This window comes from Chiroxiphia lanceolata, chromosome 12 (assembly GCF_009829145.1).
Source record: "Chiroxiphia lanceolata isolate bChiLan1 chromosome 12, bChiLan1.pri, whole genome shotgun sequence".
Lineage (NCBI taxonomy): Eukaryota > Metazoa > Chordata > Aves > Passeriformes > Pipridae > Chiroxiphia > Chiroxiphia lanceolata.
This window is the reverse complement of record NC_045648.1, coordinates 18,890,572-18,906,046: the sequence shown is the minus strand read 5'-3', so window position 1 is coordinate 18,906,046 and position 15,475 is coordinate 18,890,572. Positions and strand designations below refer to the sequence as shown.

Sequence of the window (15,475 nt, the reverse complement as noted above, 5' to 3'; positions counted from 1 at the left end):
ACACAGCTATTACAGCAACAGCTTCTCTGTCAGACACACCATAAACGTGCTCGGGAGGAAGGACAAGGCTCTAAAACATCTACATGTCTTAATACAAATTAGCAAAAATAAGACAAAGACATGCTCCCAGCAACACAGTTCTAGAAACACTGGGATCCATCCACTGGAGCTGTAACTAGTCCCATCCCAATCCAGTAAGACACTGGAGAGTGCACACATATTCCCAAGGCCACCAGGCTGCACTGCTGCCCTAAATGGTGTAGAATTGCTGGAGAAGGGAGGAAAACCATCACCCACGACAGTCCTGCTGCTTAGAGATGTTTACTAAAACAAATTCTAACATTTTAGTGGGCCTTTTTTTGCCACCAGCTTTTACAGTTATAGCTTTTATACACTACTATGTAATTTTAATTTTAATTTTCCAAGGTTCATAATTAGCTTTCACTGCTGTGAAAATATCAACCATCTAGTCCTGGTTCTGCAGAAAGGTCCAATACCATTAAGTGCCCCTCCTTGTGACACACTCACAGAGTACTGTTCACCCAGGGAAAGAACCCTACCTGTCAATCAAGAAGTGACAAATGAGGCCACACATGTTAAAATACAAGACTAAATGTACTTTTCCCACAGGAATTCTGTTCAGACTGGTCTGACCACAAACCAAGGCTGTGCAATAGGAAAGGCTGTAGGACCCCTGTGCCATTACTGAAGAGTTTGGATGACTAATTGGGCATCATTCACTTCAGGAGAAGCATGTAAAAATGATCACTATTTATGCAAAATCAATCAAAATTAGGATTATACTTGCCCTTCCTTCTCTCTGAAGCAGCTGAGGACAGCCTTTAGAAGGAAAATTCACCAGTCCCTGACCAAACCTAAGCTGAAAAAGAAATAATCTTTCTCGTGAAAACTGCTACAGATTCAAGTCTCAAACCAAATTTATCTTGCTAGATACAGGAGTTTAAGTGCTCATGACCTGCTGGCTGGTGGCATTCAGCCTCAAAGAGCTGCAGTGGGAAGTTTTCTTACATAGAATCATAGATTTTTACATAGATTCACAGAATATTCCAAGTTGGAAGAGAACCATGTGTTCATTCCCAAGACCTGCAAGTACTTCAAGCCATGAGGATCAGAGCTATACAGAGAAGGCCAACTCTTGAATACTGTGCTACAATATTCAAGGGTCTGCTGGGCCACTGCCACCAGAAGTATTTCCCTCCACCCACAGCTCCACCATTGCCTTCCTGCTCAGAAACACTGACACACCAACCAGGCAGCACCGAGCAGCTCACCCTGGCACTGCTGGACTTCCCCAAAGCACAGCATCTGCAACTCAGGAAAAAAACCCAACAACACAAAAAAAACCCCAACAACACTCCAAAAATCAAGAAAAAAATTTAAAAAGCAAAAAAACCTCGTTTCAAGTATACAGGAATTCGCCAAACAGAAATTGTTCCACGTACTTTTCCTTCTATGATGATCAAATTTAAGTTCTACCAAAGCAAAGTGGCCACACAAACCCAAGCAACCACACAATATTATCAGTTAAAACATGACATGTAGTAACAGTAACAATCCAGCCATAAGTCATCTTTTCTCCAACTTCAATTACAGTCTACACAGTAGAGAAAAAGAGCCAAAAAAAGAGCCAAAACCAACAACAGAAAAGGAGCCAGAAAAAGAGCCAAAACCAACACCACTTTGTAACCTCTCAGATCTCTGTGCTAAACAAGAAAGCTTTAAAAGGCATCTGTTTAACTCAGCACTGCTGCTGAAAATGAGCAGCATTTTACAGCTCAGGAGGGATGTGGTCGAGTTAACCAGAGCTACAGCTCTGCTCTGTGACCTGCTCTGCTCCAGCACAGCAACAGCCTTTAAGTACAAGTGGAAAATACGTGTGGGAAAAGCAAAGTGTAAAATCAGTTAGAAAGAAACTGTTACAGGAGGGCTGAAAGCCAGCAGAACTGCTTTCCTTAAAGCAATTATTACTGAAGAGTTCTCTCATTATGAGTAAGGGGATAATATATGTGGGTTTGATGTTGTTCAGAAAGGGTCTGCCACGGTTTTGCTCAGGAATTCAAATTACATCGACTTCAAATCTGTGCCATGTGCTTTCATTTATTTTAAGAAGCAGATGAAGAGTAAGGATTTATCCTGCTTTGATTTTGATCAATAAAAACAGTTCCAGTGCACTGAACACTACACCTGCTACAGTGCTGCACCTGGCAGCTCCAGGGAAAAGCAGTAGGAGCTGAGGTTCCAACTCCCAGCTCCCTGCTTGGGTTCAGAGGGCAAAGCCATCCCCAGAAGTGCTTTCCAAGACTCCAGTCTCCCTTTCAGGTATCAGTGATGCCACATAACGATGTTCTCACTCACACCCTTCAAACAGGAGGTAAAAATAAAGAGTTTACTTGAAGAGATCCCACTGTACTGATCCACCCCACCACCCCGTCCTTCTAAGCAGCTCCACCCACCACACACAGACATCTTTCAGTACGGAACAGTCTCAGCCAGCAACTACCAAGCTCCTGATAACTCCTTCTCCCACGTTCCCAACTTACTTGAGTTCAGTGCTCCATTGTTTAAGTGAGAAGTTGATGGCACTTGCTTGAACTGGTGCAGGCTGGGAAGCTGCTTGTTCCCCCACCAGGTCTGTAGGAGAAGTCTCCACAGCTAGAATATTTCTAGCTCTCTCTGCTGAAGCATTTTGACTTAGGATACTCAAATCTGTATTAAAAGAAAAAAAAAGAGAGAAAAAGAAAAATAGGCAAAACCTTCAATAAGTAAAAGAACAGTGGCTATGTAAAATCATATACTGCTAAGCCTGCTAGCAGGGTAGGTCAGGTTTTATTTTAAATTGCAACATAACTTAATAAAGCATTCTGTTTAAATGAACCTTAAAAACAGCAAACTGTTTTTCTCAGTGAGCTCTCACCACAGCCACCTACTTTTGATAACAGGACTCGTGTGATGCTCAGGAGGCATTATTTCATCAATGATTTGCAATCTCAATGAGTCAATATTGATTCATCCAGCTTAAGCAGCTATAAAGCTATAAAAATTAAGGGGAATTCATTACATTAACCTGCAAAACCCCCTGGTAAAACAAGCTCAGGCTTAGCTCTGATGAGTCAGCAACAGTGCCACAAAAACACTGACATCTTTTAGGCTGTGCTTCGCCCTAGAAGTTCTTCACCCTACAAGTGACACTGCTGCAAGTCAAGGAGCTTTATGGCCTTGAGCCAGCTCTGAGCCAATCCAGCCTGGGCATTCCCAGAGCCAAGAGCATTGGCACAGGCACTGCAGACACACCCAGGGCCTCCTGGATCAGCATGGATTTACCAGCCGTGGTTAAGCTGATGCAGCTCCTCCTCAGCTGCTCACACTGCCCCAAACGGCCCCACAGGAACCAGCCAAGGGCTGGCACGAGCCCTGAGCCACAGCTGCGGAATTCCAGAGGATCCAGGCTGATCCAACAGAGCCAGGCAGGTCTCCAACACAACACACTGTCAAACACAGACTGCAGAGCCTGCAGTGTCTGTGTTACCTCAGCGATTCCATTATCCTGGATAACTTGCTATCTCCCTCCAGCAGGCAGAGGGAATGAAACACTGGGAATATGGAATATACTGTGAATAGCAACACCATTATAGAGAAGCACAAAGTGGTCTGTGGCCTTACACAAAGCCTCTGAACAGGCAAGTTAAACAAGCTCAAATGTAATTTTCAGATTCTTCTCGATATAATTCACAAAGTACTGAAGGATTAAGGATTTTCTGACAACACTCTCAGACTTGTTCAGCATTACAAAGTAACACACTGGGATGGGCTCTGATTTTAGGAAATCATGATGCCTCTTTTATCACTGCTCTCACCATTATTTGGCACAAGCAGCAAGCCCAGCTTTAAGCAAACTGTCCCCTCCAGTTACTCAGCAGAGGGTTACTTTTATTTAGCCCTATCAAAGGTTAGAAGTAGAAAGAACGTTCTGTAATAAAGAATACAAAGTATAAAAGAAAACTGACACCAGAAATCTCTCAAACCCTTGAAAAGTGGTATCTGCCACAGAAGTGCATCCTGTGGTGTTTCAAACAGAAGTACAAGTTACACTGCCTTGATTTGTTATGAACAGAAGCTTCAGGGCCTTATCAGCCAAGCAGAATTCCAAGTTCTTTGGGACTGTGGCTGTTTTTGCTGAGCACAGTTCAGCTAAGATAGGTTAGCTAAAACCAGCTTTTGGTCATATTCACTGTCTAATAAAGGGCAAAGACAATAGGTTTTAATGAAAACAAAACAAAACCAAAACTAAAAAAAAAAAACTAAACCCCAAACCAAACAACCAAACAACAACACCAAAAAAAACCCAACCAAAAAACAACCCAAACACCATCCCAAAAGGAAACAAACAAACAAGCCCTCAAACCACAAACAAAGCACAAAACACACAGACCAAAAACTCATGGATACCCAAAGCCAGGCTGGAATACTGACATCCTGCCTTCATACTCACAGCTTGTTTTATCTTCTACCTGCACCATTCACCAAAACTGCCAAACCCCTTTTGGGATGGCCCAGGTAAAGGAACTGCTCAAGAGCTGAGTTCCTAACACGAGCATTTCCTCTGACAGACCTGCCAGGTGTGGCTGAACCTGAGGCTGCTCCTTGTGCTTGATCCCCTGCCAGTGGTTTGGTCAGAGGGAGGGACTGCACAGCAGAGGAGCACAACTAATCCATGTGCTTGTTAATGCAATCATCATGTAAAAAATAAATAAATAAAATCTTGTTTTTAAACTTCTCTCAAAACACAACAATCTTATAAATGCATGACACTGCGTTTTTTATTAGTGCAAATTAAGAGGTGAGGAATCACCAAGAACTGAAATTATAAAACCTATATTAACACTCAATCAATTTCAAGAAAAAACAATAATAATTCCATTTCCTATAAGGAATAAATAATTTGACTTCCATGGTAGCAAGGCAGTTCCATGACAAATCCTACAGTCTAATTTTTGCAACACAAGCTTTCCCACATCCCACTCTGACAAATAAAGTAATTTTCACTACACTGAATGTTCTTAAAAACCTTTCAAGGTTGATCCACAAAGCAGCACCTTGGCTTTATGTATGTTCCAGTTAGTCCAGATTTCTAAACTGGGAAGGGACAGGCCAAGGAGAAGACAAAACAGGCAAGGTTCCAGTAAGCAGTTCTGGTTTTGGACTGAAGACAGACCACTTCCCCTTTTGAAACATTAGGGAGAGCATCTGCACTAACGCACCAGCAAAACAAACCAATTTCCATGCTCCAGTATAAAGCACATCTTAGTCATCAACACCAAACCAGAGCCTTAGAGAATCCCCTAATTCTACAGGAAACTTTTGGAGCACTTGATTAAAAAGGAGAAACAATCATCAATCACTCAGGCTATTTGCATTTCCCCCAGAAGAAATTCTTACTTAAACACTTCAGTTGACAATAAAGCCATCACTGTGATCTGTCCTAAAAAATGAGATACTCAAGATGCAGTTCCAAATAACACATAATACAGTTTAACTGCAGGCTGTCCCTGAAAGGGAATGGGCCTATTGAGCTCCTCTATTTTACCTTGACATTCCTTGTACTAGATTTAAAAACAATAATAATTTAAATTTTAAAAAAATTCAGATAATTAAAAAAAAAAAAAATCACACAAAGACGTTCAGCTTGCTCATCCAGAACCCCCCCAACAATTTAGAGGAAAGGAAAATACCAGATCAGTGACTAAATTACTGGATCTGCTGCCAAACTGGAGTGAAGGAGCAGCACCTCCACACAGTGCAGTGACAGCAGGTTTATTCCACGTTGTACCCAAGCTCTGAGGGAAGCAGTACAAACAAGAACAAATGGATTTGTGGCCAAGTTACATATTCCAGTTGATCTGATCCAACAATCCACTGCCAAGAGGGCAGGGCTGCTACTCCTCTGCTCTGCCTCCCTGTGTTTTCCACTGTGCCTTGTTCCCTCCTTTCCATCAGCTCTGGCAGTCACCTGATTGCACAGTAAACATATTCCACTCCCTAATCCCGCAGAAATGACAAAGAAGTCTTCCTTTTTGGCTAACATTTGAGCTCACCCAGCTCGGCACAGGGTCAGACAACGGGACACAAAAAGGGAGCCTGCAAAGCAGAGAGTGAGAGGCTGAGGGCAGAAAGGCAAAGGGCTGGGAGAGCAAAAGGCTGCTCCCCTTCCCACCACCAGCACCAACCAGTGTGACAAGCTGCCAGCCAGGCTGTGTGTGGCCACAAAGGCGCTCTCAAGCCATCCCACCTGGCATTCCCAGCAATTTTCCCGGGATAATCCTGGCACTCACCTGTCCCTACAGTAAACCACAACTGGAAACTACACAGGCCAAAAACCACCATGGAGAAGCAGCTGTTCCCTGCCAGCTCAGGGGCACGTGGTGGGGAGGCCAGCACTGCCCACGGGAGGAGCTGGGCCCTGCTCTCAGCAGGGACTCAAAGTCGGGCTGAGCCCCCAGGGACACACAGCTCAGCACAGCCGAGCTCAGCACACAGCCACGGGCACAGGGAGAGCAGCAAACTGGGCTAGAGGACAACCCTGCAGCCTGGATCTGACCTGGGGGAGGGCAGAAGGCTGGGGAAAACAACACTTAACATGAGCAAATTGAGATGAACCAAATATGTAATCTGGTGATGAAATATGTCTGACCCAAGAGAGTTTTACTAATGCCTAACTTGGCACAGAACAGGATTTTACTCAGGCTTATTTATGGAGAAGAGAAACCAGCAAGCAATCCATTTCTGTAGGGGCTCAGAAATAAAAAAATCCACAAGTGCCTGAGCAATGTAGTAAAAAATACAGAATAGCTTTGTATAATACACCAATACATTTTTATAACTGACACTGAAATTACATTTTCCTTGCCTAAACATATTACAGAGACTGAATTTCACTTGTGTAGTATCAGGGTAAACAGTTTTCCAGTTTTAAAAGACAAGACATTTTTATCAGAGTCAGACAGATCCACCATACTGCACTTTTTAGGGAACAAAGTATGGTCATTCAGAACCCAAAAAATACTTTTTCTCACTAAAACCTGGAGTTCACATCTCAGGATATTTACTACACTAAGATATTGCAACCACTGAAAGACAACTTGCCTAATGTAAGCTGTACTTAATGAAACCCAGTCATAAGACTACTCCATTTTACTTCATTTCTAAAAATATGTTTTACAAGAAATCAACAGATTTTTTAAGAGATACGAAATCACATATAAAATCACATTTATGTTAAATAATTATAGCATCATAAACAAAATTTATATAGAGACAAGGTGCAAAAAAAAACCAAAAAACCTTCCAAGGCTGTTCTCAGCACAGCCTTGTACTGCTGAGCTGACACACTGAGGAGAGACATCCCTCTGGTTTTACTCCAGTTTCCAACATACCAGGATTGTCTTTGGAAACGAGACCTTTGGAGAAGTCACTGGGGGTGGGGGAGGTCCGGCTGTCCCTCTTGGCCGCGTCCAGGTTGTTGCAATATTCCCACCTCTTCTGCTGGAGCTCCTGCAGCCAGTAGGTCATGTCCTGACGAGTTGCAGCCTGAACACACAGAGCCAGAGCAGTGGTGAGATCACTGCGTGTTCTCTGCTGCATGAACACAGCAATTCCAAGAGCAGCAGGAAAACCAACCCAGATAACGAGCAGAGCAGCAAGGGACCATCACTCAGAACCAGCAGGATTTACAAGAATCAACCACCAGTGTACCAGGGGCACTTCATGCACACACACCCACCCACCCCCCTCCCTAATTTTTAAGCCAAATTCATTTTCTATTAGAAGCTGTCACATGCATTCTTTTTCTCCAGTTCTACACTCAAACATTAGGAAACGCAGCAGCATCTTTTAGTGACACACAAAGCATTGTTTGAACACATAGCTACAATCCATATCACAAGGAAAAAAGATCCCATACACACTCAAGAAGATTCCCATTTCCCTTTTAAATTGTTTTCTCACCAGCAGAAACCAACAAACTAATCATGCATCTCAACGCCTCCTACTTTAATTACTAAATCTACACATTGTATTTCTTGATGATCCCACGAGCTAAACAGCTCCTATAGAAAAATCATACTTCAAATAAAAAACCCAACAGGAATGTTTAATCTACAAGCCCAAAGTGATCAAAGTGAACAGGTAATAAGTGAGCAAGAATTACCTCGAATAACAGCTCTAAGTCTTTTCAAAACACATCAAATGAAAACACACAAATAACACCATGAGACAAGGGATGGCAGCTGACACTGCAGGTGCTCCCATGGAAAGGTTGTTGTTATCCCAACATACATCCTCAGCTGCCAGTCTGGGACAAGCACCTGACCCAGTGACACGGTCTGTTCAGGAGCAAAAGGTTAACACTTGTGAGGAGACACTCCTCTAAGTCCTTTGGTTTGTAAGAAAAATTAGTGCTTGTCTTCCAGCCAGCCTTGCTTCTACCTTTCCCCCCAAGTCCTTGGTGGCATTATCAGTGAAAAACCCTCCTTACTTGGGCAAATGACTAAGTTTGCTCTTTAAAGACAATTTAACTTCCTGTTCTTTTTATTACAGAGGGCACCTGTGCAAGGCACAGCCAAAAGAATGAAAAGCCTCAAACACACATTTCCTTATGAAAGAAATGCAGTGAAGCACAGCAATGGCACAGAACTGTCTTCATTATAGATAGAAAACTTTTGGTCTGGTCAAATTGAGGACCCATTTGCCATCATATTTTGACCCTGACAGTAGCTAATTACAAGACAAAGCCCAAACAGCACAGCAAACAAGAACTGTTGCTTCCCCAGGTGCTCCCTCTGGCTCAGCAATTTGCCATCTCAGTGTTCAGCAATCAGAGACACACGTTTTTGTTTTACCATTTGGCTCTTTGTACCCGTATGAGCTTTAAGGTCCCCAACATTCCACAGCAAATGGCTCCAAAGCACCGTGCAAGGACGTTAAACAGAAAACAGTTATTCCTGGAGCTGCTGCTCCAGCTCCTCTCAGTACATCATAAACATGGCAAGATATAAGATAAATAAATCGTGGAAACATTAGTAAATCGACCAGTTATACACAAGGACACTGCAGGTTCACTTTTCTCAGTTGACAGCAAAGATATGTGAGTGAGACACTTCTAATCTGAAGTGGAAATTAGTTTCATATATTCTTGCTTGCCTGCTCATGGGAAAGCAGAGAAAAACATTTCTCCCATAAAAAAAAAACCCTGGCAAAAGAATAGCTTAGAACTGTCTGTAAGGTTTCTCACTAAGTGTCAAAGAACTGGACACAGGGAAGCATCAATCCCACAGCCACCTCTGGCAGTGTGGCAATGACCACAGCAGCTTTTTCAGTCCACAGGAGTCCTGCAAAGAGCAACATCCCCCCTGCTACTCCTTGGGCACAAGGATTTCCTTTGCACTTTTAGCCAGTGGCTAAACCAGCCTTCACTTCACTTCTGAGAGCTTACATTTCCCTCAGATGGACTCGCACACAGGCCTCCTAAAGCCGTGTTTTACCGTGCTCCAGCAGAAACCACCAGAACTCCAGGAGCTCCCACTGACACGGGATGTAGCTCTCAAGGGTTCCCTGCTACCACAACACAGCTAACCAGGCAACCCAGTTATACCTGCAATTAACTTCTGCCCACGACTCCTTGAACTTAATGACCCTTTCTCACCACTTGCCCCGTTATTCTCTCCCCAGTCATCTTTGAAGAACCGGGAATTAATTTAAATGGAGCTGCTCCTTGTTGGCTGCTTTTAAATTCCCAGTTGCCACTGACCTGCCTGTTACCTCACCTTCCTGCCTTCCCACGCACAGCCTTCCTTCTCTTCCAGAGTTTTCCACTCCCACTTCAACGGTTTTTGCTGAGTTTATGTAAGCATCTTAGTTATTTACAGTTAAAACAGTATCCTGGAAAATCTCTGTTTAAATGAGTTTTGTTTAAACAAAATTAATCTTTGAAGCTGTTGTTTGAAGTGGACAGTTTAAAAAAAACCCAACACACACGGAACATGTTACGTGTCCCTCTTCCCCCACTCCTAAACACAACAAATTTGCAAACTTTTTTTTTTTTAATTCACTTTACCTGTCCAAGAAGGGAACAGTCCCATCCTTGCCCCATTTCTCATGACTTCTCTGAGTATTTGGCTACTGCCCACCACGAGAGCCAGGACATTTAACCAGCTGCAGCATCAATCAAATCTCACCAAAACATCCTTATTGGGACTAAACTATTGCTAAGGTGCTTTCTTACTGCAGAGCCACACCAGCCACATTTTAACAGAGGCATTTCTGGGAGAAAAAAAAAACACCATGAATGCCACCCAAACTGGTGTAAAAAAAGGAATTACTACTGCAAACCTACAGGCAACAGGAGCAGCAAGAGACACTTAAGTGAAGAGACACACAGTACTATGCAGTTTTCAACTTCAATGATGGAAAATTATTATCATTTAATTAATTAAAACCATTCCCTATATCCCCCCCACTAAGAATGATGCAAGAACTGCCACCCTCTGATGCACACATGACACAAACAGAAGAATTATTTGGAAAAAACGACCACCCTCTGGCTTCCACTACCTGGACACACTAGTGGAACATGTATGCCAACATTATACACTTTAATGAAGAGTCCAAAGAAATATAACAAGACCTGATATTTAGAGGAATCTCATGAGAATTCTTGCCACAGTCCTCCTCTGAACACAGGCAAAGTCTCCCCTGAGCTTTTTTTAATCACCAGAAAGTTTGCATTTCTTAAGATTTACTAATCCTGCTACACTCAAACAGCAAATCTGGAGCCAGATGGCTTTGTCTGGAGGGCAGCCCAACTCTTAATTTAAAGCATTGCAACCACTAACCAGCAGAGTTTGAAGGAAAAAGCATCAGCTCAGGCAACAAATCACCCTCACAGCTGAGCCACCCTCTCCTCTGCCTTAGTTCCACAGCAATGCTGTCCAAGCTCAACCCCCATCATTACCCACATCCTTCCAGAGCACTGACAAATGAGAGCAAAGCTCCAAAGTAATCCTCATTTCAGCAAGTCTGGTGTCCAATACTTCCAAGGATCTGGGCTCTGAAATCTGCAGTGCCTGGAATGCTGACACTCGGCCAATAACCCAGAAAAGATTTTTTTTTCTTTCAAAAAATATCTGTTTCCCTCCCAGCTCACCACTGTTCACAGAGAGGTCACCCACACTTCAGTGTCCAGACACAGTCCAGCATCACTGCCAGTGTTTCTTTGTGTGTCTACAAGACACCTGCTTTTAAAAACATTTAGAAATATATATACAATATATTTTTCCCCCCTTCATGAGAGGCCTCACTGTGTGCACACAGCCAAATGTTCACTTGACTGCATTACCAGCATTCTGTTGCACCAAGTATCTGCAGGATCAGGATTTGCATGCCTTCCATAAAATATCCTCAAACGTCATCTCTCCATAATTCATAAAGTACACAATTTTCTGAGCTTCTTTACCTAAAGGAATGGTACTTGTTATATATATTTAAATAGAAAAGCTTTTTACACACACTTATGTTCTTCTACTGTACTTTTAACTGTTGGAAACATAGAGAAAAGCTACAATCACACAAGTGGTAGGTTGGTTATCTACAGTCCTAAAATATGAAGAATTTGCTTATTTGCTGTAAAGGCAGCAATATGTTCCTCCCAAAATTGTTATCTAACCAAGAAACAAAGATTGAGTACATCATACAACCCTCAGCTCCCATTAAATAACAGAAGACTGAGCAATCCAGATGATGAAATCATTACATTAACCAAAAACTGAGGCACTATGAAAAATAATGCATTCCTCAACAGCACCATCAGTTCAATCTGGAATTTCCTACTGCTCTTCTGAGTCCATAATCCTGACTGGGAAAGGCCAGATCACAAGATGTGGAAATTTTGAACACGCAGCAAGTTGAGGAAAACAAGGCATGTGAGTGACAGGGTGAAGAATCCATTTGACTTCACTTTATTCCTCGTGCTCTGTGTGTAATGTTTTCTTGACAGACTAAATCACATTTGTTTTTAACAGGGGCTGGATCAGAGTGGGGGAGGTTTGGGGTTGATTTTTTTTTTTTTAACATTTTGAATTCTTAATTCCACATCTACCTAATTTAGTCCAAGGATGTTTTTAGAGGCCTTAAAGAACTACCATGTTGGGTAGAAGAAAATTAAATCCAGCTGCAAAAGCCTTGGTGAATCACATGGCCACGAAAGGCCAGTAGGTCCTGCAACATCCCTCGAGATCTTCATTCATTCCTGACTCAGTACATAAACACCTATAAGAGCATTTTTACAGACAATCACTCAGCCACTTTAGGGCAATCATCATAACACAAGAGGCACACGAAGCAAAATTAGCTTCTTCTGCTAATTACAGAAATGAACTTGACTTTCTTAACTGGCACCTCTTCTCAACCCCCATAGGGAAACCCAGGGAGAGCTCCAATCTATGCAGGTTCTTTCCCAGAGTACAGAAAAAAACCCTGATACAAAAAACACGGGCAGAGCAGTAGCATCACAGACCAAAAGATACCAAGAAAAATATGAATAAGGAAACTCCCTGTTCCTGACACTTCTGCATCAGTGTTGGATTTGATTTGTGTCTTCATGACTGCAGAAAGCACCCAAGGCTCCTCCTGTCTGTCTGACAGACTAGTTATTTATTACACAGGTGGCAGATACTATATCCCACTACACTCCTAATCACAAATCCCATGTTCCTCAATAAAGGCCCTCCTACTGAAAAAGGATCCTCACAACAAAAAATACACATTAAATATATTTCTGAAGATTTCCACACAAAAATCACTAAACGCTAATTAAAAAAAACCAACCAAGCAAAACACTCTCCAACTACCAAAAATCAAAGCTCACACCAAGTCTGCAGCTATAACTTGCATGACACAGATACTCAGGCTACAAAAGTGGATTTATAGAAAGCAATAAAATCTTTGGTTAAGGCTATACAAAAGTAGCTATTACACGTGATTGCACTGCTTTTCCTTCACCAAATAAGTTAAAATTATTGTCATATTAGTTTTCTAGTTAAATAACGTGCTTATTCTTCAGTAAAGTATGTTGATAATTCTGTATTTTGACATTTCTACTTCTCAAAACAGAATGCTGAAGAGCTTGGTACAAGCACGTCCCACAATCTCAGCACGTTCTACCACTGCTCAAATCTCCACTGTTAAAGAAGTGTGTAAGAGATATCTTCCAATATTCAATAGGAAGTGCTACTGTTTAATAGCTTAATGAATTATGCTCAAAAGTACAAATTCCACATGAAAAGTCACACTCAATGCACAAAGAACGTTCCTGAGGGGCTCATCTGCCTCAACAGCAATCAAAATCACGGATACTCGGGAGGATTTATTTCTTCTTTACTGAGTGGAAATGGTTTCCTCGGTTGTTTTTTTTTTTCTCCTAGGCGTGACAATAAAAGAAAGATATGTAAAACAATCCCCACATTCGCCTCTCGCCCTACGAAGGTCCGAGTCCTTGTACAGATAAGGAGCCTCTCCTACTCTCAGGAAACAATTCTCCCTCCTCTTCCTTCCTCCCAATGCAACCCAGACACAGACTTGTGCCACGCACCATCCTTGCAAAATAAACACCCCAACACTGGACCCGGCCACTCCCTCTCTGCCTCCAAAACCACAACCCACCAGATTTCTTCGGAAATCTTTTCCTCCCACCCACTCGTTTCCCAGAAGCCCTCAGCCCGTCCCGCACCGCGCTCAGCAGCGGCGTGTCCTCCCTCACAGGGGCGCTGGGGACACCAACCCGGGGAAGGGGACACGGGCCGACCCCGGGGGAAGGGGACACGGGCCGACCCCGGGGGAAGGGGACACGGGCCGACCCCGGGGGAAGGGGACACGGGCCCGACCCCGGGGGAAGGGGACACGGGCCGACCCCGGGGGAAGGGACACGGGCCGACCCCGGGGGAAGGGGACACGGGCCGACCCCGGGGGAAGGGGACACGGGCCGACCCCGGGGGAAGGGGACACGGGCCCGCAGCACACAGCGGGGACAGCCCGGCAGTGCCGATCCCCTGTTGCGAAGCGGCACCTCCTGCCTGTGCCAACGCGCCGGGGCACGGCGGGGGCAGAGCGCGGGGCGGCTGCGGGCAAAACCCGCGGGCAGGGCACGGGCCGGGCCGGGAGTGGGACCGGGCGGGGACGGGGACTGGGATGGGGCAGGACCGGGGACAGGGTCGCACCGGGCCGGGTCGAGGATGAGTCCCGGGCCTACCTTGAGCACGGCGACGGCCCCGCCGGGCCCGTGCACCTCGAAGGCGGGGGGCTCGTCCCCCGGCGCGGCCGCGCCCGCCTCGGGCTGGTGGTAGCTGAATGAGGCGGAGGCGATGTCGATGTGCCCGAGCGGCAGCGGCTCCTGCGGCCCCTTGAAGTAGTAGAGGTAACAGCGGCGCGGGTCGAACACGAACCAGCGGGTGCGGAAGCCGCGCAGGGGCCCTTTCCCCGACAGCTTCTGCAGGTACCCGCAGAGCTTGGGGCCGCCGGGGCCGGGCTGCTCCCCGGCCGGGCCGTCCTCGCCCTCGGAGCCCGCCGGCATCGCCGCGGCCGCGCAGGGAGCGGGGCCGGCCCGGCCCGCGGCCTCTCGGGACTTGTAGTGCGGGCCCGCCCCGGGGCCGCCCCGCCCCGGCACCGCACGGACCCGCCCGCCCCGCACCGAGCGGGGGGCCCGGCCCCGGCCCTGCCCGGCAGCCGCTCTGCTGACGGGGGAAGGCGCTGCCTCCCCGCGCTCCACACGGACCGTGCGCTGTTATACTGCTGAGACCGCCCAAAAAACCATTCTCCAAATGCTTCCTTAGCCAGGATCAGATTAACGCCCTTCTCCCGCAGTCTCGTGTCGTCTCCCATCCGAGCCTTATCCCTGCCTGACAACGCAGCAGCAGCCGAAGGAGTGGGGGAAAAGTACGGAAAATGCAGGCGGCATCAGTGGGTGAAAAGCTGCAGCTTACGGGGTTTAGACTCGTGAATGACCACGGACCAGACTGTGTTTTTATATAATTGTTCCCTCCAGGGAACTTCTGATGTTAGTGATAGAGAACTTCTGCAATAGAAAACTTTACTGTGAAGACATCAAACTGCACTGGTAACTTCACATCATTTTTCCTTATGTTGGAACACAGTGTGTGCCTATTTCCTTCAAACATGCTCCTGGTACAAATACAGAAAACAGTCAGATGTGGCACATTCCTCCAAACTGGGAGGAGACTGTTCCATGTTTAATGACATTCAGCTTTTCACTCTCTACCCTTAAATACAGCACGAAAGGGTTGCTGTCAAAATAGTTGTTACGATGGCTGGAGCTGATGTCTGCAATGGTGTTTTTATTAGGTTAATGCTATTTATGAAATAGGTTCATCTGACTGAATTCTGACAGTTT

At 45.0% G+C, this 15,475-nt stretch overlaps 1 protein-coding gene across 1 annotated transcript in view; it reads right to left on the bottom strand.

Annotated features, from left to right (window-relative positions):
* The window catches only part of TBC1D2B (TBC1 domain family member 2B), a 32,511-nt gene extending 17,873 nt beyond the window's left edge, over nucleotides 1-14,638 (bottom strand). The window contains exons 1-3 of the mRNA XM_032699650.1: nucleotides 14,318-14,638; nucleotides 7,452-7,605; nucleotides 2,562-2,727 (exon numbers count right to left, since the gene is read on the bottom strand). Coding sequence (XP_032555541.1) covers nucleotides 2,562-2,727; nucleotides 7,452-7,605; nucleotides 14,318-14,638 — 641 coding nt within the window. The remainder of the gene's footprint in view (nucleotides 1-2,561; nucleotides 2,728-7,451; nucleotides 7,606-14,317) is intronic.
* Between the last annotated feature and the right edge of the window lie 837 nt (nucleotides 14,639-15,475).